At 38.9% G+C, this 27437-nt stretch overlaps 1 protein-coding gene across 19 annotated transcripts in view; it reads right to left on the reverse strand.

The window, feature by feature from the left end:
• Positions 1 to 27437, reverse strand: part of GALNTL6 (polypeptide N-acetylgalactosaminyltransferase like 6) — a 554330-nt gene that overhangs the window by 68836 nt on the left and 458057 nt on the right. For 18 of the 19 annotated variants that reach the window (XR_013950458.1, XR_013950459.1, XM_080590199.1 and 15 more), the window contains 2 exons: positions 14198 to 14383; positions 8328 to 8511 (listed from right to left, as the gene is read on the reverse strand). Coding sequence is in view for 17 of the 19 variants with exons in the window: in XM_080590199.1 (XP_080446325.1) it covers positions 8328 to 8511; positions 14198 to 14383 (370 nt within the window). In the remaining 2 variants the exon portion in view is untranslated. The remainder of the gene's footprint in view (positions 1 to 8327; positions 8512 to 14197; positions 14384 to 27437) is intronic. The other variant, XM_080590206.1, reaches the window with a different exon arrangement.

The following is a 27437-nucleotide window of genomic DNA, read 5'->3' on the forward strand; positions in this document are numbered from 1 at the left end:
CCCACAATAGAAACAGGTATTTTTAGAAATGTGCAAAGCTGAGATATGAACCTTGTTCCCCAGTGAAGGACACTGACTTGGCAATGTATGGAACAACAAATGCCAATTCTTGTGAGCCTCATTTATTCCTGGTCTATCAAAAGATATGCACAGCATTTTATAAATAAACTAGCACAGCAAAATTTGGGGTGTTTATAATAATTTTTACCTCAATGACTGCTGGAGGCATTTGCCTTCACCTCTTGACAAAACTCGTCTTGCAGCTACTTAGATGAAAAGAAAACAGCTGCTAGAATGTCTGGGGATAATTCAGAATGTGATTGTGCTTGTCTTAGTTCTAAGACCCACATCATGTCAATACCCATATTGAACTCTCCTGATATTTAAACAAAATTTGCATTAACTCTCTTTTTTTCAGATCAGTGTCAAATAAGTGATCAGATTCACAAATAACTGCGAGTTAAAAACTACAGAAACATGGACTAGACATAATGTCTGTCAGAGAGGTGCAAAAACTGCTGATAGCCATAAGTAAAAAGCAACCACCTATAACCCAACATCAGAAAGGAATTTGTCCTTAGGCAGTACCTGCAAACATTGTCCTGCACCTGATTCAGTTCAGTATTTCATTAAAAACGCGCATCCAGCGCTCCTCATCCGTAGGGTTTTAAATGCAGCTTTTTGAATGCAGTTTTTTGCCTTTCTGCACCAGTTTGGAACATGTGCCCACGAGCTTCTAGATCCTGATCTCTGATCTGAAAAGGGACCTGAAGAGCCAGCTGACATTGTGCTGTAAATCTGATGCCATCTAGAGCTCATGGAGGAAATCCTGTGTGTAGGACTCACAATGCATGAAACACGTGGTGCTCAGAGCCTCTCAGAGTTTTAAGACATATTCATAAGGCTTACCAATTTTTACTGGGATCATTAGATGATTTATACAGGTTTGCACGGCTGGAAGCATGGCTTCTGAATAAAATAGATTTTCCAGAGACACAGGGGTGGTACCTGCACCTGTTCTGTTTTTGACTGGGAAAATGGAAGAACCACTGGATGTATTGCTGAAACCTGGAGACATCATACATCTTGAATCCTGCCATTTTTACAATCTGGATCTAGAGCAGAGTTTGCCATTTGCAAGAACCTCAAATAGAGCACAAATAACAGTGCACTAGATTTAAAGTAGCTGGAAGGTTAAACAGAATTCAAACTCTTGACAAGCTGGAAAAGTAAAGAAACGAAGGCCAAAAAAAAAAGATAAAAGTAAAAATGTTTAAGTATAAAGCATCACTGAACTAGGGATTATGAAGACACATCACCTTTTTGGCCATGGAACTTTAAACAGATATGAAGGCAAATGCCTTGCCTTCAAAAAGGTAAAATCTGAATTACAAGAGGAGGATGATGAACACTTGGATTGATACCAGTTCTGCAGAAAACGATGTGGAGGTTACACCAGAACACGAGCCTGTTACGAATCAACATTGTCGAGGAAATGTAAATAGGAACACAGTCTCTGAGACAGGTAAAGCCACCCACCTGCTCTACTAGGAAATGATAAGGCTTTGGCTGGTGCAGTATCTGCTTTCAGTGTTACAGGCTAAATGGAAAGAGTCCAGAGGAGAGCAAAGATAATCATCAGAGACGTAGAAAACATGACTTATTAAGAGAGACTGAAAAAAACAAGGTAATTTATTTGAAAATGAACAGTGAACTAATCTGACACTAGTGTTCAAAAAGGTGTTCTCCCAGTGTACAGTGTTCAGGACAAAATAGAGGGGAGTTAAAGCCATGACAAGGAAATTTCTGGTTAACTATTATAAATAAGAATAGTACTGTAACACTGGCTATATAATAAATTGTCTGGGCAATTTATTGAGACTCCGCATGACTGGGGTTTTTAAAAGGAGGCTAGTCTATTTGTAATGCTACAAATAGGGGGGAGAGGTTAACAGGACAAAGTAGGAGACTTCCTGACATTTCTTCCTAGCCTCTTCTTTTCATGCTTCCTGCATGTACTGCATTAGCAGCTCAATTTCTTCAAAGTGGACATCAGAGATATCTCTTCATCCCCAGGACTAAGGTGATCCTATGTCAAGATAGCTGGACAGTCAGAATTAGGCTATATAGACAAAAAATCAGAAGGTATATATCGGCAGGTGAAGATGTTTCTGTACCATATTTAATTCCAAGAACCATCAGCATTGCAGAAGAAAGGAAGAGAAACACTGTGCTACTGTGGAGCTTCTGGCAGATCTTGTACATTACAGGCAAAATGACCCTCACAATGCACATCCTGGCCCATAATAGTAACTTGAGTCAATGAACACATACAGAACTTGCTTTAATGTACATATTTGGAAGCTGTTTGGCACTGTGAGGGGTCTAACAAAATCAGTCATTGGTTTTAATCTTGTGTTGGGAGCAGCTGTAGCACAGATATGGACTAAGCTGAGACTTAAGACAGCAATAGATCATTCTCTAAAAAAACAACCACCAATGAGCTCAAACAAGCAGAAATGGCAGCAGATGCAGAGGTCGCTCCCAACGTTAGGAGCAGATAAACACTAGGTAAACACTACAAAATATAAGAGAGGGACATTCATTTTCTGTGTAGTAGTACCAATAGGTGTCACCAAATTCTAGATGAAAGTTCTAGAAAAAATACTTGAAAATACACACTTAAAAATAATTACTTCAAAAGGGTGACTTCTTCTTCATCACTGAAAATTGTTCAGATGGGATTTTATAATTTTGAAAGCCAAGTCATCTGTATCAATAGCATATTGATAGCTTTAAGTAGGTCGCCTGAATGCATTAAGCAACATACCTCTGTCTTCTTCTTGGCTACCACCCCAGTCTTTTTTATGTAAAGAAATATTAAATTCATGTCCAGAAACTACTTAGTTTTCTAATTACTGGTAGTTTTGGTGACCCACTCTACGAATCTGCCCTAGCATATGGGCATATAGACTATCAACCTCTAAAGTTAATATTTGTGGGAAGTAGCAGGCTAACAGCTCTAGAAACATTACATTCAAGATATTTATGTTTTTATGCTAAACACAAAGTCCAAGTGTAAAAGAAATATTAACATAAGAGTTTCCACAGAAGCAGAAAAAACATAGCTACTTTAGCATTGCAGCATCAAGTCTATGAACAAGATTTGGTCCCTTTTTGCCTTGGGGTGCATGAGCCCCAAACAACGTTTAAGTGGAAAGTTGTGCATCCAGACTGGGTCTATCCAATTCAACCAGCATGTAAGACTCAAATAAGTGCCATGTGATTCTCGTGAGGTTAGAAAAATGATACCAGCAGCAGATGTGATTCTTGATTTTTATTTTATTTTTTTTTATTCTGAAACATTGCACTCTTCCGTAGAATTCTCCTGAACTGGCCTTTGGAGAAAATGTACTGCTTGTACAGAAGCTCTACACTGAAATCCCACCAAAGGCAGGAGAAAGTAATGGAATATTCAGATCTTCATACATAAATAGTATGCATCGTTGTTAGCACTTTTCACTGAAAAAAATCTGAAAATTTCATGGGGCCATAGGTGGAGAGGAGTTTGTAAAATCTATTGTTATCTCTGCTACCAGTCCTCTATAAACCACAGTCTGTCAAAACAATAAATCAAGACCTTAAATTGCACAGACTCACACTGGTTGGCAACTGCTTTTCTGTAGAATAACGCCTTTGCATCAAACATTCCTGTAGCACAGTTCAAAACCGTAGATTACACTCAAGCTCTAAAAAAATAGATGATTGTTTCTGGTTGTGAGAGGTTTTATGAATATGTTTATAGGCAGAAATCAGCCAGAAAAGACACAGACTATAAAGCACTGGGAGCTATAGAACAGAAATCATTGTCCATAGCACTTTCTAAACTTCAGAAAATGATCGTAAAATTGTAAAAGTACTTGTCAGATTTGAAACATGGTCTTTAGCAAAGACTTTATTTGCACCAACATGTTGTTAAAAGTACATATAAATACTGAGAATAAGGAACTGCAGAAAAAAAAGAGTATTTCTAAAATAGATTATATCAAATTCAAATAAAAGAGCAATCTGACAACAGCTTACATAGTAATAATATGATTTTAGATATGTAAATCAACAGAAAGTGCCAAGCAATCTAACACACAACTGACCACATTAAGGTCCTATGTTATATCCAAGGCTGAGCATCTATTATACAAGGGAAGAGAACAATGTACTGAACGCCTAATTACATTCCTTGAGCACATCCAAAATTTCACTAAAAGTACATCCATAATGAATGAATGGCCCTTACTACTGTGAAACCTCAGTCCTATAACTTTTGCCACACTTGTACCCTTGTAAAAGTAGCATTGTATCCTTGTATTTTTACAAGTAGCCGTGGGATGGTGAAGCATTTCTATTCCTATTTTACAAATGGGAAACTGAGTACAAAGAACTAAAATGTCTCATCAAAGGTTACAAAGCTGATTCTAATTCGTTGGCTAGCAAAGTATTTGCCAAACTATTGTTCTGGTCCTTTGCTAGAATTACATGATTCTCCAGTTTCATCTCCCTTCACGGAGGTCTGGAGATGACAGATCTATATCAGAAGGCAAAGAAACCATTACAGAAAGAAATTGTCAAAGAGTAGTCAAGGAGTACTCATATACCAAAAACCAACTAACTTTCTCATGTAGGTGCTGGAAGTCTTGGTACCAGTGAGTGGCACAACACTCCTCTCATCGCCGTCCTGACTTGCAGTTCCAGAGCAATATTAGGTTTCACCTGCACCTTTCCCTCTTTCCTGTATCATAAACCTACACCTCCACAAAACTGCTCTGAAGAGCTGTGCAGCCCTCTCCTATCCTATTCAATTTGTGCTATAATATGTATAGAATCTATTATGCTTTCCCCCCCCCCTCCCTTTTTTTTTTTGAGATGAATTTTTGATGCTTTCTTGTCTGGTTAGGAATATGCTGCTGCTGGCACCAATGGACACTGATGCCTTATTTCAGACAGGGCACAAGATAACATGAATTGATGTTATGTAACTGCTGCCAGGAAATAAAGAGCAGTCATCCCTAGCAGGCTTGAGCATATCAAACCCCCGTGTTAAACTTCCACAGAGCTTTTAGCCCAGACAGGCTATTAAATCACATAAACTGACATGCTGTATATCACAGTCCATTATAGCAACAAGGTTACCCTATTAGTTTAAGTAGCAACTGCTTGGGTTAGGCAAACTTCTCCAGAGACTAGAGTGTTTTGCACCACAGAAAGAGAAACATCAGAGCATACAAGCAATGCCCCAAACCTCTACCATAGCACAGAAACAAGCCAGTGCAAGAGAACTTTGCAACAAAGGATGTAAAGATCTCTGGTTCTCCCCATTTACAAACTGAAAGAACACTTCCCAAGTCATCTCACATTTTGCTGAATGATAGTGAACCTGGGTTCAAGACACTGAACCACCACTGTAACATGGTGATGATTCCACATTTATCTTACAAAGACCACTTCCCACAATACAGCAGAACCAATTTGCTCTGTGCCTGGTACTCAGCCCTAAATGCATCAAAGGGAAACTGTATGAAGTCCCCTTCAGAATGTATTGTGGAGGTGTATGTGCATCAAAAGAGAAAAATCACTATGGCCAACTGTGATGAACCCTAAGTGTGACAAATCAGTTGAATACTATATAACACTTCTGTTGTTTCCATGGCACGTGAAAAGGGAAATCAACAAGGAGTTCACTGATTTAGACTCTGGATGGGGGGGGGGGGGGGGGGGGGGGGGGGGCAAGGAAAAATTAATTCCAGAAATGTTAGCTCAGCTGGCACGGGAGTTTGGTAAGCTCCATACTATTGTCACAACAAAAGCCTACCTGACAACCCTTCAGTTTGTTGTGCCAAAAGCAAATCCTGCTGATGCCCACTGCAGCAGGATTTTGATCATGTGCAGATGGAAAGCAAATATACCGCACATATAATACAACAACCACTCTTAGGTCTTCTTCATTTTGATCTGTTTTTATGTACATTAAGGCTAATGTAACCTTTCTGCTTTACACAAATACTGGGCTAGCATTTTATGTAAGGGGAAAACTCATCAGCACAATTTTTGATTCACATACCCATTATTTGCTGGTGTTTTACTAAAAACTCTGGCAATTTTCCAGTTCATTAAGGATCAGCTCAGATCTAATGCTGTTAGCAAGAAACGGGGCTATTAGACTACCAATAGCAAAATATTTACCTTTAAAAAAATATCCCTACTGCTTACAAAATAGTGACACAATAATTATGGTGCTGGTTGAAGCCATTTCTAGCTATAGTGTATATGCACCTAAAGGAAAACTGTTCTGCCTCTTTAATTCCATAGAAGCTGCCTTGGTCAATTAAGTTACTGATATCTAAACACGTGTTCTGTAACATTTACCTTATTTGTTGTAAGCAAGGTATTAAAAGCCCGAGGTGTCAACAAAGAAGGCCCTAAGAGAAAAGTAGTACTGACTTTCAATTAGAAAATAATTCCTCAACTAAGCAAAAATACCGATCATTAAACACACTTCTGCTATTGCCATTTTAGACAGAGGGTACTTTTGAGCAAACAGATTGTCCTAGCTCAGCCAGCCTTCAATCCTGTTCCCACATGCAGGGTGCACAGAGTGGTTCCCTGTACGGTACTGCTTTTCAACCTGCATACCTCTGATGCGGATCTTGTCACGGGGAAAACAAAGGAAGACTCTCCTTGATTTATGTAAGAATCAGGAAGAATCAAATTACAAGGGATTTATAGGTCACACTGTCCTATATGTTGTTCCTTGTGAAGCCATTTATCTCTGCATCTTACATACGCAGGCAAAGCAAGCTGGGTACCAACTGCTGCCACGATGGTCACAACAACAGCTCATGAAAATTGCCTCATCTGCTCTGTAGTGCACGAAGCCCTGTCTCTTCTATAAAACTTCCTATGAGTATCTCCTCTTCAGGCCTCTCTTGTCTTTGAAAGATGAATACAACAAACTGCAAATGTGCGAAACAGATGATAGTTTGCACTAGCAGTATAACTTTTAGTTATACACAAAGTTTGAATGCTGAACCAAATTATAGGATATGCTAGGTGACTTTCAGTAAGTGGCAAGAAATTACAACTTTTCAGAGGACCAGGAAGACTAGCAACTCCAGAGCACGGAGAATGCATTCACTACATCCATGCTGTACAGTCGTCACATTGGCAGCTGATGGAAAGCACTTCATCAGCACTTAAAAAAGCAAGATTAAGACTGATGTGCCTAGATGGGAATAAGTAAAAAGCAGCGAGCAGAATAATGAAAACAAGCCCACATAATGCTGCAATCACCTATTTTTTTCCTGATGTACAAGGGCTGGTCATTCCCTGAAGATACGGGTCATATTCTAAGTGAATCGGATCCATTGCTTTCAAACAGTGCAGACTCTGAGACAGAGACACAGGTTTTCTGTTGCTATTGTTTCCAGGTTTTGTTTGGGGAGGGGAAAATGCTGAGTTTTTAAACAGCCAAAATCTGCAGCATGGCATTTCAGACAGTCATGAGCATCAAAGCAAGTCTCACTGCCAGTCCTGCTGAGATGCATGCTGCATGAGAGACCTAGAGACTCAACCATGTTGAACCATGTCTGGCTGCCTGTCCTCTCTGCTGATGAGGATTAACCCCATCTGATCCTTACATGAAAATTAAAAAAAAAGAAAGTCAAAAAAAAGGATCTAATTTTATGAAGAGTAGAAGATCATTCTTGTGAATGAGCTGATCTATATAATATTGGGATCAGAGGCTGGCTTGTAAAAAATTATTTACAAATCAGCTTGACACTGTCCAGGTTTGGCAGTCCTGTGCTGAAATTACAGGAACACATACAATAGCAGTATCACCAGCCATAAACAAAGCATCTATTGCCAGAATGTAGGCTCAGCGATTGATACATGTATTGCATCAATCTTCAGCAAAGAAAACATAACTAAAATATTTTCAGAATGTGTTCTGTGGAATAATGAGAATAATTGTAGTCATATTCATTCTTTGCTCAATGCCAATACTTTCTCTTAACTGCACGTATGAGTCTGTTTCTTTTTCACACAACCACTGGGCCAGAAGAGCTCAGGAAGTGTTTCTAACCACGGCTTGTGAATTTGGCAACTGGTTGCCCTGATCTTTTCCCCAGTTTTGAAGTTTATAGCTGCTTGCTTTTACTACCTTTAATTAGTACAGCCTACAAGGAAATTCCTGGGCTTGGCTTCTTCTGCTACAGCTGCCTTCTTTGCTTGTTCTGCTTCATGTTCCCACTCTCCCCTTTATTGCTACTTACTCAAAGGGGTCGCTGGGATCAGCTCTCTGGAGCTCTGGAGGAATCGGGATTCTTTTGTAGTACATTTCCCAGTCAAAAGCTCCTCGCATGGCATCCCCCGCCTGTGCCTCGTAGCCAAAGTGATTGTGGTCAATGACATCGATCATAGGACACACGATGGTTTTGTGGTTTAGTGCAATCTGGTCTGAAAAATGAAAGTAGAAAATAGGAAATGGCATGTCTAGTCAAGCCATCTGTCATATTACTGCAAAGTGAATCCCACAGGTTTTTTGATGTTTGAAGATTGCTTGCTTCGCTCCCCATGGCCCCCAAATCATTTCATTTTTCAAATCTGTATCAAACCTTTATCTAAAGTGGACTTAATGCAGTTAGGCAATGATTAGAAGCATTTACAGTTCTTTAAAGGGAGGCATATCCCTGTGAGACCCACAGGAGTCCAGTCATCTATATCTCTGCCACTTTGCTACTCCGAGCTGTCCCCAATCTGTCAGCTATGGAACGAGCCAGCAAGCAAAATATAAAAATACTCCTTCAGCTGTGGGGAGCGTGTACGGCAAGCTCCTGAGAGAGAGATTTGTGTTCCCAAATGTGAATCTCAGACCTCGCAACCATTCAGCCTCTGTTCCCGTAGCACTAGTGTCCATCAACTCTGAGATCAAATGCTACAAATTAAAGGCAAACTCCAATGCTGGGAACAAAACAGGGCTGGTGTCCATTTTTTGTACCTTTCTTGGAGATACAAAGAGGGCCTCACGGTATTATTCCTACTCACCTGTTTTATAAAGCGAGCAGTTTCAGTTGGCTTAAAAAAAAAAATTAGAACTGTGAGATTAAATCAAATTCTCATCTCTAATATAAAAGCAGGGTGGGCCTGAGTCTGCCTTTGGTGAATCTTAGTGCTAAATACCTTAGAGCTCCACAGAAAAGAAACAGCAGGAAAGAAGATATGCCAACTGCATGAATTAGGCAGAAGAATAATGTACTGAAGTGAGGAGGTACAGGGAAAATTTGTAGCTGTGTTGGCATGAAAGGACAGGAGAAAGACTATCTGTGAAAAAAACAAGATCTCAAAACTCCAACTACAGTAAAGCTTTTTCTCCAAATGATAGCCCAGATTTTCTAAACAATGTAATAAATTTTTCTGTGTCTATGTGAAAAACTTTTTTTTAAGGGTTAGATTTCACTAGTGCTTGAAAATATCCCCAAAAAAATAATCAGAGGGCTGAGTGTGGAATGAACATTTGGATCAGAAGGCAGGAAATATTGGTGGTATTATTAATAATATAGATTTTGTTTCCGTGCTTCTGAAGGACTGAAATGAAAAAAATACATATATTTTAGCTAACTTCTGTAGCTTTCATATTTATTCTCAGCTATTCTTAAGAGACTGTCCAAATAGGGGAACAATACTGACTGCTAGTGAGAAATTGCTGTGCCTGGAAGTTCAGCAGGTTTTTACACCCTAATCCTTTAGTAGTGAAATAAATTTAATGTCCAGACTCTCACAAAATTCTAAGAAACTCTTCTGAAACATAATGGCTGCATTACTGTTCCTATTGCCAAATATAATTGTATTCACTGGTACACTGTGTAGTGCTACCTGTAATCATTATGTAAAGTCATTTTTACATAATCTCTTTCCTGTGATGGTCCTGCTAATAGTTACGGGGCTTATAATAATCTGCCTCTGATCGCCCCTTTCTAAACTGATTAGAGGAGAGAAACTAAATGGGATTGATTTGGCTGGAGTAGGTCAAAGGTAGACTCATAATATACTGACATCCTTCTCTTGATCTTCAAGAGCTTAAAATAGACTGGAGGACTGGAAACCTCCAAGTCCCAAGCAGAGATAGCCAGGAAGACAACTGTTTGAGCAGGGCTCACACTCAAGCCTAGTCTTCCTTCCTAAAACTCTGCAAGATTTTTGCAAGTAAGACGATGCTTACATGCCTGGTCTTGGGGTATCTGCAAAACTTACACTTCTCATCCCTTAAAATGTTTCAGAGATGATGATGTGCCATATGAAGATATTGACTTTTGATGAAACCAGGCTGTTAAATTATGTAGTTGTACACCAAAAGGCAGAGTAATAAAACATTCAGCCTCAATGTTTCTTTTGGTATGCCTAAAATACTGAATTTTGCATACTTCTCAGGCTTAAATGTAGCCCCAGTATAAATTCAGGAAACAGAAAAAAGGGCTGTACAGGCAGCTTACTTTCCACAAGAGTACTTATATCATACTTTTATAGATGTGAACATGCTGCTGCCTTTGCCACAAGCTGCTCTTTATCCCACCTGCTCCTAATGTACAAAACTGAAAGGCACAGGAAGTGTTTTACAGCTTCCTCATCCTCTCACAAATTCCTGTCTGTCTGAAAATGTCCACACCGTATTTCAATGCAAATATGTTGCAGAAACAGGGAAAAGCAGACATAAGCATCATCATACGTGTAAAAATCTTTCAGATTTGAGAGAAGGCCTGGGATTAAGAGGGTACACTGCTCAGTTTTCGCTATTGAAATTTTAAGCAATTATATGTACATATTTGGATTCAGCAATTTTATTATCAAGCAGAGTGTATGTATGTGGTAGTAAGCAGAAGTTTTCAATGTTGGATAAGCCACTACCTAAAAAAAATTTAGGTTCTGTCTTTAAGAGAAAGGTGCACTCCTTTAATTTTGAGTGCTTGTTTCAAATTGGCCCGATTTAAGAAACAATACTACTTTGCAAATAATCTTATTTTTGTATTTATGTATGGAGTTACGGATGGTGACATCTGAGTAGCTCAACAAGTTATTTCATGTTATCTGACTTGTCATGAGCATTTGCGCTCTTAAGTCTTCCCCACTGGCAAGTAACGTTATCAAGTATAACATCGTGGAGACGGATAGCTATGGCTAGCAGGTGTCTTGGTAACTTGCTAAGCATGATGTAATTTTAGTTCTTGGTCAGGAAAAAAAAAAAATACCTGTTTTGACAAACCTGGCTTTGGTAGCCTATAGCACTATTGATCTGTGTTTCCATCTCCCCTCTCCTCCTACTTCTGCAGCAACATCAGCAGAAAGAAAGATGTGCCTGCATCTTTCAGCTGGTTTGCTCCTCAGTTTCTTTCCTTGAACCCGTGATAACTGGGATTCTTCACTACACTGGACTCAAATACTGCAGCTGGAGCTCAAATCACAACTTTCTCTCTGCTGGCTTTATATTACTGAGGAGTGATAACAAACAGCTGTGTTTGCCAACATTTTTACATGATTGCAGCTGCCTGCTCTGTGAACATCAGGCAAAACTCCCTCAGATCTCAGTTTTGGAGTGGCTTATCTCAGTTTAGAATGCTGTTTAAGCTAACCAAATAAACTAAATAAAGATTAAAGAAAATAAAGAAAAGCCATTTTGCACCTGTTTTTAGGAAAACAACAACAAAAAAAACAACAACAAAGGACTGCAACTGAAAGGAATATATATATATATTCACAGAAAACACCTATGGCTGATCTCCTTAGAAGTATTTAGATACCTAACAAGTACTGAAATAACTAGGTTTTCTTTGGTCTAAAAAGTGATAGCCAATTCTTAAAATGTAAATTAGATGCCTAAATAACTTTGAGACCTGGCTTTAAGTGATTGCTTTTTTTTTGTTTTTGTTTTTCTTTCTTTTTTTCTATCCTCTAACTTGCAAGATCTCATTTTGAGAAAAGCTGTTTGCCACTGCTCTGAGCAGTGCAGAACACTGCTGCTCTCAGTGAAGACTGACAGTCTTCATTACAGTATTGGGTTGAAAAGTCCTTTTTGAGGACTTTTCACTATTCTTGACCAAAAAAAAAACAATAAAATCATAGATAAAATAGGGCCAGCTTCAAAACAGTAAGTACCCATTATAGACTCTGTTTTGGTTTCCTTGAATGACATTCATTCAAATGCAGTGCTGATTGAAACATAAGACAAATCTTAAGATAAACACTTTAAAAACTAGACAAAGAAAAAACAAAACAAAAAAAGCCACCAATTTTACTATTACTAACAGCCACATGTCATCCAATTTCCAGATAGTAAATATTTGCCCCCTAATGGTTCAGAGCAATTCTCTCTTCCCTTTCAGAAAACAGGGCACAAGGCATTCTTAAGTATATTAGCTGTGTGATCATTCTCTATTTGTCCTTCCTCATGTAATGTTTTTTTTTTTTTCTTTCAAAATAAAGCCTATTGACCTTGGGCTCCTGTGTTCCTCAAGATTATTTTCCAGATCCTCTAGCTGGTTAACTAAGGGTATTTCCACTAAAAGGGAACGAGAGAGATCAAATTGCATTGAGAGCTGAGGAGAACTGGGTCTTGGTCCCTGATGAAGCTTCTCTCATCTTTCCAGTTTTCTTGCTTGAAGCCGGGGGTTGTGGTCATCAGTTCAATACCCAACTGAATCTAACTGCAATTATGAATTCTTTGTGATCATTCTGTTTAAAGCTTTTATGGGGTCAAACCCAGCTACCTGTATCTTCACTTCAGACAAGAAAGCAAGAAAAGGAACTGATTTCGCAATTGCAATTTTCCCATGTCTAAACTAGCAAAACAGAAGGGCTATATCTAATCTGCAACAATTTAGCAAAAGGTTCCAGCAGACAAGAGTGAGAGTCTTCCTGAATTTTTTACATTATGGTGATGTATTATGAACCTTCAGACAAAATTAGAAAGCAGAGGAAAACTGTATATGTACAGTATATGTATATGTACACTCCACAGTGTTTAACAGCTATCTGTCAAAGCTGCTTGTGGAAAGCTTGTTGAAACTTGTATTTCCTTCTGCTCCTTTATGTCACTTGGGCTTCACATGAAGATAGTGAGGTTACTTTTAAAAATGCTGATCGTGTGATTAAGGACATTGTGGTAACACGGGGATAGTCTGGATTTGTAAATTGATATGGAAGATAGAAAGGATGTAAATTCAGAATTTTGTAGATTCTCCTGTTATTGTTCTGAAAGAAAACTAGTTACTACTTTTTTTTTTTTTTTTTTGTCTCAAGTGATAGTTCATTACCCAAACAGTGCCCTCTTCTTGGCTCTAAATGTTTTATTAGCTTATTGTATGGCCAAACCTAGCCTAGGAACAACATTCAAGAAACAATAACCATTAGTTGATGAAACACTATCTTGTCTTATACTTGTGACATATCCATTTAAATAATACAAATTTCTTTAACAACAAATTCAGAAGTTTTATTTGGTTTTGTTTGGAAAAAAAATGCACTGCAAAGCACATATGCTTTGCGTGTAGTCAGGTGTACAGAAAAGGAGACTACTGCTTCCTGAGTGAAATCCTAGACTACAATTGATTCCTTCCATTCCTTTGACTAATGGAGCTTTGCTGGCTGCAGCCAGATTCCAGCAAAGCAGTCAATAGCTAATCATTCTCTCTGAGCTTTCTCTTGCGAATGCAGTTGTTATTGAATTTAACTCCGAGGTCCTAGATACATTTACAGCAAAAGCTGTTTTAATGGAATGTGGAAGACTAAGAAGCAGTACGATACCTGCATAACTAAAGTTCTCAGGTGTATAGTAAGGGCATGGCATAATACTAGATTTAGTAGCTTGCTTAGTAGTAGTAATAATAAAATAAAACGCAACTGTAATAGGCCAAAGTGATACTTCAAATTTTCGCTAGTTCTGCCGCAAAAACAAACAAACCCAACAACAACATAAAATTGAGCTGCTCAGTTTTCTCTGAGTTCTCTATCATACTGACTCTTCAGACATTGCAGAGCAGCTCTAAACACTTCTATACATTGTATGTCCTTTTTATTGTGGGACACAGTTTTGATTGCTTAAGCTATGCTGAATGCTGCAGTTTTAGTGGGTGATGAACACTCGTACACTTACTAAGCAAGGGAGGCAGCCAATTCACGTTGACTTCGCAATGGGAATCCAGAAATGTCAAGACTTCTCCTCTAGCCAGCGAGGCTCCTAGCAGTCTGGTTCGAATGAGCCCTTCTCGTTTCTTGGTACGTACAATCCTCACTTTGGCAAAACGGACCATGTATTCCTCCAGCTTCTCTTTTAAATGTTCTAGAAAGAAGGGCAAAAAAAGCGTCAGTGGTGCCAAGCCTGGAGGAGCCAACAGAAGGATAGGTTGGCATACAACCTGCAAGCAGCTTATCCACTTCCGTCTCCTGTCTCTTCAAGACCTCCAAAATCTGCCACAAATCCTCTGTGAGGCAGTTCGGAAAGTGCAAATGTTCTCTGTTTTATCACCCAGAGGAAGACACTGACACTCTGGACCTTTTACTGCAGTTGCTACTGGCAACCTGCCATCCGCGATATAATCGTGGCCAAAACAACTGCAGGATATTCATACATCCTCTGGTTCCTGCAGCCCAAGGCCAGATAAACATTCTGGCATACTGTTTTATAAACGGTGTCCTTTCCAAGTGGGCTTCCTATTATCAACTAATTATGAAGAAATACGCACGGAAAGCAATTTTTAAAAAGTAACCATTAAACTAGCATTATTAGATTGTTTCTGTAATGGGAAGGGAAACAGACATGAAGGAAGATCATAATAGTTGGATACCAGTGTGAAGCAAATGGACAGCTGACGTCCTAATAAAATTAAGCTGCAAATGTAGAGCATTTGATAGATTCTCTTATCTGCATAACCTAGCTGTTTGTATCACAAAACAGCACCTTCGGGAACTTCTTTTATTCTGACTAGAAACGGACACTAAGAACTATAAAACCCCAAATCAAACACCACCACTAACAAGAAACAAACAAAACACCACAACCTATAGTTTTGGCTCTTCCTAAATACATCTACAACAGAAACACTGATATTTTGCCTTCGATATAACACCTCAGCATGTCAGATTCATTACTTTGGAAAAGTTTGATAACTTCTTTGGCAAGACAAATAAGGAGAGAAAAGCATAGTCTCCAGTAATGAAAACTGTTGATGTGCCACATTTAGTGATGCTAGGAGTTGCAAACTAAATCTCACTGAAATAGGTTTGCCAGGTTATGATTGCTTCTTATATCACCTACTTTATTGTTTGGACTTGTGTGGTCAGTCAATACAGGCTTTGATCCAGACCCGACATCGTTATTGATTGCAAGAAGTTTGTTATGGACTACCAGAAGGGACTTCTTCAGCAGTACCCTCAAGTGTATAATGCTGACACAAAGATTTAAAGGCAACAAACAAACAAGTCACAGTACAGGGAATACAGGATCTTGTGTTAAAGTAAAATTAAGCTCTACTGAAACACAGCTTCCTGCTCATGCTCCTTCTTGTCTCTGCTCCTCTACTTCCTAGCAGATCAACACACAAGACTTTCTAAATCTACCCGTAGATCAGGAGGAGTAGAAAACATTGAATTGTTGACATGCTGCTGGCAAATCCAGAGCAGCAGGGACAAGTTATATGCATTTAATAGGAGAATACTGTATGGGATACTTCTCTGAACTGAATATCAATGTATGCTCACACTGACAAGGGAGAGGCTTGAGACCTGGGAACCATCAGAGAATTGACAAGAATTGCAGAACAAGCTGTGAGCTTCGGGAGGGAGAAACGGAATACTTTGGAGAGCTACTGAGTCAAGAGTGCTTTGTGTTCATAGTACTACCCGGGAGAAGTATTAGATCAAGTAGTAAACAAGTGTCGTGAACAAGTCCTCCTAGGATGATTGTGAGAAGTCAGAGAAATATGTTAAGGGCCAAGTCTGAGACCTTATTCCAAAAAGTAAAGAATGACATTCAGATAAACATCAAATGTTTTTGTCTTCTACTCCATGGCTGATTGGAAAATTCTCAGATTTCATTCTGAAATAAGAGAAGCAGCGGCATCCCTTTTTCATCCCATTTCGCTAGTTACATACCTCAATAAAAAAACAACACAATCCCCCAGCAGTCACAATGACAAGAGATGCACTGTGTCTTTGAATGATGATCTTTGTATGCCCAACCATACTCACATGACAAGGGCTGTATGCCACTCTGACTCATTTTAGGTACCAGCTACAATTCACTATCATGACTGGCCTGAGGTTAAATCAAGTCTTAGATCATTTTGTGCCCATGTGCAAGACTGTCTAAAGCATATATTTATTGACCTGTTTTGCTGTTTTTATGAGCTCCATTGAGGTTATTCCCATAGTGCAGGAATATAGAAGAAGGGAAATAGACCTTAAAAACAAAGATACAAAGAGTCCTTGCAGGAAATATAAGAAAATCTGTTAGGGCTGTCAATCTGGATTTTTTTCCCACTGTAAATCGCATCATCTTATGGCCATGAAAAATGAAAGTCTCTCAAAATGACAGGATATTACTTACTTCCAAAGTAGAGCAAATCTAATCTGTTAGGTACTGTGGCTTCTTTTAGTCCTGAGACACTGTGAAAATGTCCTGTAGTACTCTAAGGTCATCTAACCCTTTCCCCTGTGATCTCTTGCACCCACAAATCTTCAGATTTTTACACTGACCCGTGCATGGCCTGCCCAGCCAAGAAGGTGACCACATTGCTGCATACTGCACAGACAACTAACAAAAAGATTCAGGTGACCCAGCCTGAACAGAGCTCTCCAACTAGGCCAGCAAGCACTTAACAGCTTGGCTATGTGCACATCCTCCATCTTTACCTGTCTGCCCTCAGAGGTGGTTCACTGATGAGACTGGCTGATCAGAGGATCCTACTACGTAGCTCAGCCGGGCTCTGCACCAGGTGCGAGTGCTTTACCATTTCCCGTGAGCTGGCTCACAGGCTGGCAAATTCCCCCTGTGTATGTGAAGGCAGCTACCAAGGCAGCTCCTCATCCCCTTGATGGACAGAAGCAGGAGCTTAAACAATCTAAGTTGTTCCTGGTGGGGGTAAGCTCTCTGTTCCCTATTTACAAATTCAAGGCAAGCCTGAACTGGACCTTTACTCAGGTGTCACAACAACTAAGTTAAAGCCCTTGCAAGTACCCAATTTGAATATCCACTGATGCTTAAACAAACACACACAAATGCTATCTTCACATGCACTCTTGACTGTTATCACTTGCCTTGGGCCAAATAAATTCAGTGAAATTCAGCTGTGTACCCAGCCTTGCTCAAAGGACTTCATTTCATTCCTTGCACATCTTCCAATGAGCAAATTCTGAAAGCCCATCTCTTCAAGAAAACACTTCAGAGAGAGATGATGTACACGGCCATACTATGCTACATTCTTTTCTGTTCTTATATCAATTGCTAAATAATGAAATAAATGAATAATATAATTTGATTGTCATCAGTTGTATCTGAGCTTGAACCCCATGGAAACAATGATAGTTCATACTGTTCCTTCATTGCTTCAGGTTCCTTGCAAACTCAGGAAAAGAGATCTTTCGCATTGTTAATATTTTATCTTAGGCCAGAATGATGGCTGAAATTCTGTACAACAAACAAGAGTTCACTACACCATCTTCTTCCTCCATTTCCTTCAAATAGCTCTTCACACATTTCAGACAGAATATCATTTGATTTGTAAAGAACTGCATTAAAACAGACAGCACATCTTTTGATGCCAGAATTACGTGCCCCAACATTGTTTTCAGATACTTTCATTTTATTATTTTCTCCCTGTGATTCAAAGAACTACTCACAAGTAAGAGGTATACAAATAAGAGGTAAAAATTGCACATCTTGTTCACACAGAATTCTAAATACACCCTCATTTAGACATAACTAGAAGTAACCAGGAAGAAAACAAATTTAAGAGTGAATTTTTATAAAGCTTAGATAAATGAAATAAAAAGATCAGGTCTATATACAAACGGAAATATATAGATTAGTGGCAATACATAAGGAATCTAGAGACACGTATTGGTAATATTCTAACAGTAAGTCATGACACAGTCAAAGAGATGCCAGTAACAACACCTACCATATCTTTAGTTTGGAGCTTTGGCCAAGAAGCAAGTTTTGGAATTTATTTGCAAAAAATATCATGCAGCATTTAGGTTCAACAACCAACTGTAATATGCTTCTGAGAATGAAAATAAAGTGAAGAAAAAAAATAAATCCCTTTTTGGATCCTTAAATAATTTTTTTTCCAAATTTAAATAAACATGAAAGTACTTTCACACTGCATTTTCTCTTGCAGTGTATTGTGGCACTATCTGGTTCTGATCTTACTGATCTCTGATAGCACAAAAATCCACAGAGTAACAGCCAGAGGCAGCAGAACAGTAGTAGTTGTAAAGAAAATTGTAGCATTTTATTCTATTTATATAGGTAGTAAAACATAACCTTTCTGCTGAACTACTCACAAAAGCCACCCCTGCATTACTCAGTATGCTGGCATTACTATAGGTGAGACTATGAAAGAAAATGCTCATGCAGAGTAGTAGCAATTCTGCAGGATCTGCAGTCAGCAGCTGGGCTAGCTACTTAATAAAAGAGCCAGTGATCATAAAGACATGGATGCTTTGACAAAGACAATACCTGGGAATCTCGCTTCTCACGTATTACTTAAAACAGACTGGACAAGACTTTCAAATGTTCTGTATGGCAATAAATTTGACTAACAAATGACTTAGATGGTAATTGTTGTTATTAACAAATTCCAACTAATCTCATATTTTCCTAAAATAATAAACTGTCCCCCTTTCACAGCACTCCATAAACTTCTTTCTTCTAAGAGAAAAATACTTTTCCTTCCTATAGTACATTTACAGTTCCTTGCAGTCCCCAGTTATTTTGTTGCTAATATTATCTCCAGAAGAAACATCTCTCACACAAGCCTATATATTCTATATATACATTTAGAAGCAAGTGAGCTCTAGTACCCAAGTAAACATGCAACAATCAATGCCAGAGAAAAATTATAATTTTAAAGAAATTATCTGAAAGCAATTATAACAGTGTGCAAAACAGAATGCAACAGGAAATAAAATGGCCTTTAAATCTCCAGGAGACAACACATTCGGCCCATTTATTACCAAAAGAATCAGTTGAGGAAAGCTTGCCACAACAATAAAACAGGGAGGTACAATGGTTTCATTTATGTGCTGTAATATTACATAAATTTCACTTTCAGAGTTAGGCATGAGAGAGGAGCCAATATTTAAATTCTACAGTGAGCTATAAATGGTGCACTTTGGATATAAAGAAGCCAAAACCCCTGTCACTAGATGTGGGAAATAAATGTCTAATTTGTAATTTAAAAGAAAATACATCATCATTTTCTTCACAGTGCTGATCAAATGTACCCATGAATCATATGTTTGACACATGCCAGGCACCTGCCAGGGCAAGAGTTGGCACAGGTGGTGACAAATAAAGAATAATGCACAGGCAGGAGGTTTGCAGGCTGTCACTGCTATGACAAGTGATGATAAAGGGCAGCATTACATCTCTCCTTCAGCAATAATCTGTAAACAGATTCTCCATTGCAATTACTTTCTGTGGGTCTTCTCTTTCTTCATTTAAAGTCTAGAGAAGTTTTCCTAAAAGAATAGCAGGGACTCAATTTCCTGGTCAGACTAATTGAAGGCCTACTCAAGCAGAGTACCCGGCTACTTAATTTGGTGCCCAGACATATATTAGAAATCAAGCCTTTGTCAGGAAAAAATCATAGCAATAAAAAGTGGAAGTGTAATTCTCTCCTTTTAGGATGTATACAGAGAGCATTTTATCATCACATTGGTGCCCCCTGGCAATATGTGCTATATGACAAGCATTGTTTCTCCAAGGTTATTGAAATGTTCAGAGAGACTTAAAAGATGATGGGAAAACTGAAGCTGGTTTTCAAGGCTCACTTGACTGCAGCATGGATCAAAGAGAAAAGCATATACAAAGAAAAAGACCTTTGTTAAGTATCCCTTCTGGAGAGCCAGGCAGGTCCAACCCAACTCCATGCCTGTAACACAGCTTACTCTCTTCACCTATGTTGCCCCTCCAGTTTTTGCCCCAAAGCACAACTTCTGTTTTACTGTCGCCAACCTGCAAGTTATCAAATAACTGTGTAACTCCACTAAGAACAGTCACAGAGCCTACCAGAACTGCTAAATGCCCTGATAAACAATCTTAATTAAATCTGTTTGTTTTTAACATTAATTTACTGATGTATTTTGAGCTGTTCTGCCATTCCCAACATAAGCCATATAAATGAGATTCAGGAAAAACTCTGTGGTGGAAAATGTATGCTGGCCTCTCTTGTTAACTCAGCACAGGCAAATGGGAGGAAGCAGTGTGGCCAATAACATAGCAGTCTGTGGTCTTAGCTAAGTAAAATAATCTTCAAGTGACTATTTCTGCTGGTGAAAATTAAAGCAGTCAAATGGCTGTTTTTACATGCAATGATAATGAGGCTGTCCAGTTCAAGAACATTTTTCTCAATCTTATCTCTGGCCAGCAGCAGAAAGCTTTGTGCCCAGTATGCACAGCAAACCAATTTATGCAACAGAGCTCCCACTGTGAAAGGACCTCAGTCACTTTATATCCTCCCAAGAGGGGAGTATCTTCCCAGATAAAATTAGCAAGCATACCCTCCGTTCCTCCCAAGGCCCTGAGCACACGTTTTTCTTGGAACACGTCAGCTTAAGCTTTTGATGACTGAAATGCTCCCGTCTAGCTTGACAAAAAATACATAAAGGAAACTTAGAGGCCTATGATTATTTTGTTATTATTGGTTTTCTACTGCAATTGACAAAACAGCCTTCCCCAGCACCTTGTCATTATTTCTACTTTCACTGCCCCTATGCATGCTAGCATAAAACCAAATCATCCCGAAGAGAGAATATGAGATGAACACGTGAATTTGGGTGCATCAACTTTCTTTTCAGAGTTACGCTTTGAGTTTGTTACTCGCAGAAAGTTGGCTGGAAGTGCTCGCTGGACACAGGACTGCTGCCAAGGGTGTACCAGGACAGCTGCCACGTTTTTCTAGCCAAGTCTTGAAGACTCCAAGAAGGACAATTCCACTGGTTACCTCTCTGGGTAAGCAAATCCACTACCACACTACCCTTCTGGTGAGTAACTTTTCTGTAATGTACAAACTGAATCTCCCAAGCTGCACCCTGGGGCTGTTGCCTCTTATTTTACCATCTGCCAGTACCAGGAAGAATTTGGTTCTGCCATCTGGGTAATTCCCATTCAGGTTGCTGCAGGCAGATATCAGATCACCACTTAGCTGTTTCTTTGCCAGACTAAACAAGCTCAGATGTCTCAGCCTCTTCTCAAAGGTCACATGCTTTTGGCCCACGATAGTCTTGCAAGCTCGTCTAAACAGATGCCAGCTTTTGTCATCCTACTTGAACTGTAGAGCCCAGAAGTGGATGCAGAATCCCAGATGTACATACACAGCACCAACATTGTGAGAGGGCACATAATTTCACGTAATCTGCTCACTGTAGCCCAGTTCAGTTTGCCTTCCTGGTGACCAAAGTCCACCTTTTGGTCCTATTAACTTGCTATCCACTATGACCTTTGCAACACCCCAGCTAGCCAGTTCCCAGCTTTACTGGTGCATGGAGTTTTTCACCCAGGTACAGAATTTAACATTTCTTGTTAACTTCATAAATTTATTTTGCCCAATCCTATAGCTTCTTATAGTCCTCTGGACTGATGCTGTACTTTATGTGTAAACCACTTTCTCTATTTTAGCATCATCCACAGATTTGCTGAAGGTGCACAGTCCTCTTCCAGGTCACTGCTGAAGATATTGACCAGCAATGCCCCCAGTACTTACCTGTGATATTCTGCCAGACAGACATCAAGACATTGATTAACTACCCTTTGAGCCCATCAGTCCAACCCATCTAGCAGTCTTATTGTGCTGCCCACGCTTCCTTTGGTTATGAATGAGAATGTTGCAGGGATAAAAATTTCTTAAAGTCAAAACAAGTTACATCCATCACCCTTCCCTTGACCACGATAATTAGAAAAGGCAACCAGATTGTTCAAACATGATTAGCAGTTGGTAAATATGTGATGACAATATTACCTTCCTGTCCTTCCCATAGTTTGAAATAGATAGGCACCACCCAAGGAGAGGATGTATTTCATGTTCCTTTCAGACAGCAAGCTGAGGCTGGCTGGTCTACAGTTACCAGTCCACTTCTCTGTCTTTCTCAATGATGTATCATCTTTTTCTTTTTGGTCACCCATCCTAGTTGACTTCCATTTCCAATAGTTACCCAGTCTTTTGGTTATCTTCCATTGTGGCTTTACTTTTCACCTAGAAGAGTGTGTCAGTATTCTTTCTTCTGATATCCAGATCCAAAGTCTTCTGTTCCTAATCAGTCCTGACTGAGTAAAATCCTGGAGGAAGGATGGGGAGGTTTCTGCTGTACAGACTTTACTACCTGATCCATAGCCATGCCAGACTCTAAAAAAAGTTCCAGAAGCAGACAGATGCTGTGAAAACTGTTGGACATGGTAAGTGTGACACAGACCGATAATGAGAACAAAATTTACAACTGCTTGGTATAACAGCAATTAGCTAATAGCAATCTCATTTAAGCAGTAGATAACCCATTCTTTCCAAACACAGTTTTGCACACCTAAGAATAAGGACAACTGGGAAAAGGACAAGCTAAAATGCAGTCTCTTTTTTTGATGGTAATAGTAAGACAAAGTCCTTGGATGGTTTAATACAAGGCTATGGAGAGGATTCTGAACGTGCAATAGTTCTGCTCATTGCTTGCACACCAGTGAATATAATCTTCCAGACAGCAACTTCATTTTGATGTTGAGTTTCTACTGCAGCCTGCTCAAGTTGAAAGAACCTCTGAACTCTACAGCTCGTTCCTTTGCCACAGCCTCAAAAGGTCAGCATTATTGAGAGCAGGAGAGAGCAAACGGCACAGATGAATACGCAGCCTAGCTTGATGTCATTCATGATAGGCTTTAAATAAACTTCTCTGAACAAATCTGTATAGGTTTCCACATAGTCATGAAAGAAGTGATTGAGACTGCAGAATGTGCAAGGCTGGCCAGATTTGCTGGCACTTTCTCAGGCTACAATCTCAGTCAGTAGAGAGAGACGGAGATTCTGGTATCTCTGTTCCACTTTCCTGAGCTCATGCCATTGTGACAGTCCTATAACCAGCACAGAAGCACCAGGGACGACTTCGTCAACAAGGTGAGTGTTCAGCTAATAGAGCACACACAGGATATTATTGAGATATAAGGTGTGGTGACTTCTTAAACACTGAAGCATCACAGAAGCATCATTAAACTCTTGAGATACTTTTCTACTTCAGATTTCGCAAACAGGGAAAGGAACAAAGCACAAAATTTTGGGGCTGCAGTAATCTAGCATGACAAGTCAGACCTCCGCACGAGCAGCTAGCGCTGGCTTCCTAGTTTGTTGGTAGTGCTGACACGGCTGGGAACTTTTTTATTTCCCGAGGAAAGGATGAAAGATGGTTGGTTGTTCTTTATGGATTTATTCCAAGTGCCAGTTGCACTTGGTAGTTGTTGATACCTTCACTGGTGCCGCAGTATCATAACTCATGTCTTTTCCACAGCTGACAACAGACTCCTTCATTTGCTTTGTTTCCAGCAGTCGAACTCAGGGAAAAGTGGGGTTAATCTTTTACCCAAAGACTAAATGATAAAGTGGTTACTTATGGCCTGAAAACCTCCACAGAGTAACAGAATTACCTAAATCCTATTTTACATATCACAGTTAAGCACCTCTAGGAATTAATGTCCAATGTATTTTATAACTTATAACTGATGCAAAAAGAACTTAAGCACTATACAGAACAATAAACAAACTGTTTTTGCAGGCATGAAAATTGAATATCCCTCCCCAAAAGATTTTTTTTTTAAAGCTAAAATATTTAAATAGACTGTCTATTTCTTTGTATATAGTTTTAAAGCAACTGTCTTTTACATCTTTAGTGGTCCATCTTCAGAAAAGGGTTTTGGAACTGCCTGAAAAAAGCCTGTGACATGCTTGTTCCTATGTTTGCCTCTATCTATTTCTGAATGTTTCCTCAATATTGTATTTCCTATGTGAAAACAACCAACCAACCAAAAAAATACAACAAACAAACAAAACAAAAACAACACTGAGGAAATGCATTATCTTTATAGCTCTGTTCATCTGCTCATATCCAAGTTGTTTGTCAGCCATAATATATGGAAGAATAACTTTGTTCACCAGAGGAATGACACACAATATATGCAACCACCTTATGCCAGATGAGGAAAGCTGGTTAAGAATACACAGAAAAGCAGTCTTAAACAGGAGATAAAGATAAAGTTGCAGGAAGTTATTTTTGCTGCAACATAAATACAATAATCACCTGAAAGTGAGCAAGAAATGGAACCCAATTAACGATACAGCAGATTGAATGGGAGACAGCACACACAAAACTGAAAGCTGTGTTTCCCTCTGCTTGTCCTCCTGCTAACTAAATGGGTTGATAGCACTAAAACTAAAGTGCCTGAAATTAGGGGGTGAAAAGAAACCGTACAACTCACGCTGCCGCACTGAATGACACTTGGAACATTTCGCTTCCTGAAAGAGCTTCACTGATGCCAGCAGCATGGCACACGGAACAAAGTTCAACCAGACCTCTGAAAAGTTCTCAGTACAGCCTTGTTAGCCCCAAACCTAACATGACAGGCACAGGCGTGCTCAGAGACACGCTTCCCTCTTGGGTGATAAGGAAGGCAGAAGAGATTGCAGAACTTTTTTTTTTTTTTTTTTTTTGACAACTACCATTTTTACAACAAAGATTTTCCTATGGATAGCTGCACTTACATTGGAACTTTCTTACACTACCAGTGCAATAAATGTAATCCAGGCTATAGCTCAAACGAGAATCAAGGCAACTGAAGTATACGGTAGGATAACAAAGACACATACAGCTGCCTTTACAGATCATTCTCTGGGCACGTGTATGTAGTACAAAGCTGTCTAAAGGTGATCTTGCTGCACTAAAATTTGATTCTTTTTAACAGATTTGTTTACTACACAGGTATTTCTTCAGTAACTTGTCCCCAAGGAAAGCATGTTACGAGGTTTCTTCCAGGTTGCAAGGCCAATTAGAAGAAGGTTACTTTGAAGTGAATCCAGGAAAGTGTAATTTCTTTGAGATCAATAAATTACTCAGAAATGCCAACTTATTTTCAGAGTCACACTACTGCATCCTGGCAACATTAACTGTTAAAAATTGTAAATGATAACCTGTCAAGCAAAACTTTGGTTTTGAACATATTTATAACACTGCATACAGTCTTGCAGATTTTGAGACCTGTCATTACACTGACATTTTCTCTGTTTTGCCTGAAACTATCTTTGACATATTTTTAGTTCTTCCACCAAAATACATCACTGACTTTTACAGTCGGTGCTGTTGTCAGACAGCTGTTTTCTCCCATACTGCTCTTTTTAACCTCTCAAATGCCAAGCACAGATTATAGTGGAGAGCTAGTGAAACTCTACTGTGAGGATGGCACTGACCTTATATTTGCAGAGGACAGTAACACCAGCCCTTGGGAAGGGCAGAAATAGAAGCCACAACTCAGGTAATTACTTTTTAAGTAGCATCAGATTCTGACACAGCCCTCTACACTGAGCACTTTTATTTCCCACTTTTATTTTACTGACAATAATGTCAGTAAAATTACTTCTGAGATTGCAAAACTTAGGCTCTGCTAACCTGAGGATATTGGAATATGGCCATCTCCCTCCTACATTTCTGTTATTCTTGTCCATTCTACGTACTAATCATTCAGGGTAAAATCTTCAGGTTCTATAATCCACCTGCAATTTCCTGTCCTTTTCCTCAAGAATTCAGTGCGTTTTTTCTTAATGCATGGGTTTGTTCTTGTAAATAAGAGAAGTCCTTGAACTATGCTTTGGAAATGAGATTTCAAAATACAAAATAGAGTTTGGGCAATACTTTACTCTCCTTGAAGTTTAATATTATATCATGAAGTTGCTCATCTTTTACTTTTGTCTCTTTAAAAATGCTCTCTCTGATGCAGGGATTGAGGCTCCAAGTTTTTGCTATGAAATGATGAATTTACATAAGGTCTGCATGCTGTGGCAAGATACAAGATGAGGACACTTAAGAAGGTTTCTTTAACCTACTGAAATAGGCCTTAAATTCCCAGTAGTTCAAATGCTAGCACTAAATTTTTAGCCATAAAAATTTAAATACCCTTTGTACCTTTTAAATACCCTTTGTACCTCCTTAACTTTATTTCCTACATCACAGCACCTAGCATTAGCAGACATATCTTCATGGCTGGAATGCAGGCCATTATAACCTTCAAGAATTTACACATTTTTCCTCTATTTGTTGAAGCAAGTATCCAGCTACTTCTCTTGATTGCTGCATTCCATCATCCAAACGTTTTCTTAGTTGTTATTTCAAGAGTATTTTCTCTTTGAACTTTGTCTAGTGTGGAAATACATCCCTTCTTCTGTTACTTGATATTAATTTCTGCCTTTACTGAGCTAGAACAGAACTGTAGTTCTCAGTGTTTCACTCATTTATTTGCAAAAGTTAGCTGTGTTCTTATTATAACCTTTGGAGTCATCACTATGTCATAAATGTAGGGAAAGAAGATGGAGTTAATATTGCTGAAGACATTTTCAGAAAGCTGCGGGCTGTGGGAATTCTCTCACACCTTACTAGCAAAGAAAAGCAATCTATTTGAGCCATGTTTTTAAGACTAGGTCAGACAGTCTTTTTTTTTCTTCTTTTTCTTTTTTGTTGCTGTTGTTTTTAATTATTATTATTATAATTATTATTTGCAACAAACAATTTCCTTCCAAAATTAGGTGTAAAGTCTTACTGAGAAAGAACTAGACTGCTGTTTGGGTTCCTTATTTTGAAGCATGAGAATTAATTAGCAAAAAGGAAACCATTCTCTGTTCATGGACTAATCTGCTGTGATGATGCTCCTCTACATAATGAGGCAAACACTGATGCATAATTAGGCATCTCCTAACATCAGTATGAGGTATTAATCAAACAATAACACCCTGTTTTTTTCATGGGCAGATGACTGGCTTTTCACATTTTATTTAAAACCAGAAAAAAGGCAAATAAATGAGCTGCTGCATAAATCAAACTTTGGAAGAGGAGACATCAAGTTCTTTCTTTTCTTTGTTATCTTTTCTCTCCCT

The sequence above is a fragment of the Anser brachyrhynchus genome (assembly GCF_964034855.1).
Source record: "Anser brachyrhynchus genome assembly, chromosome: 4".
NCBI lineage: Eukaryota > Metazoa > Chordata > Aves > Anseriformes > Anatidae > Anser > Anser brachyrhynchus.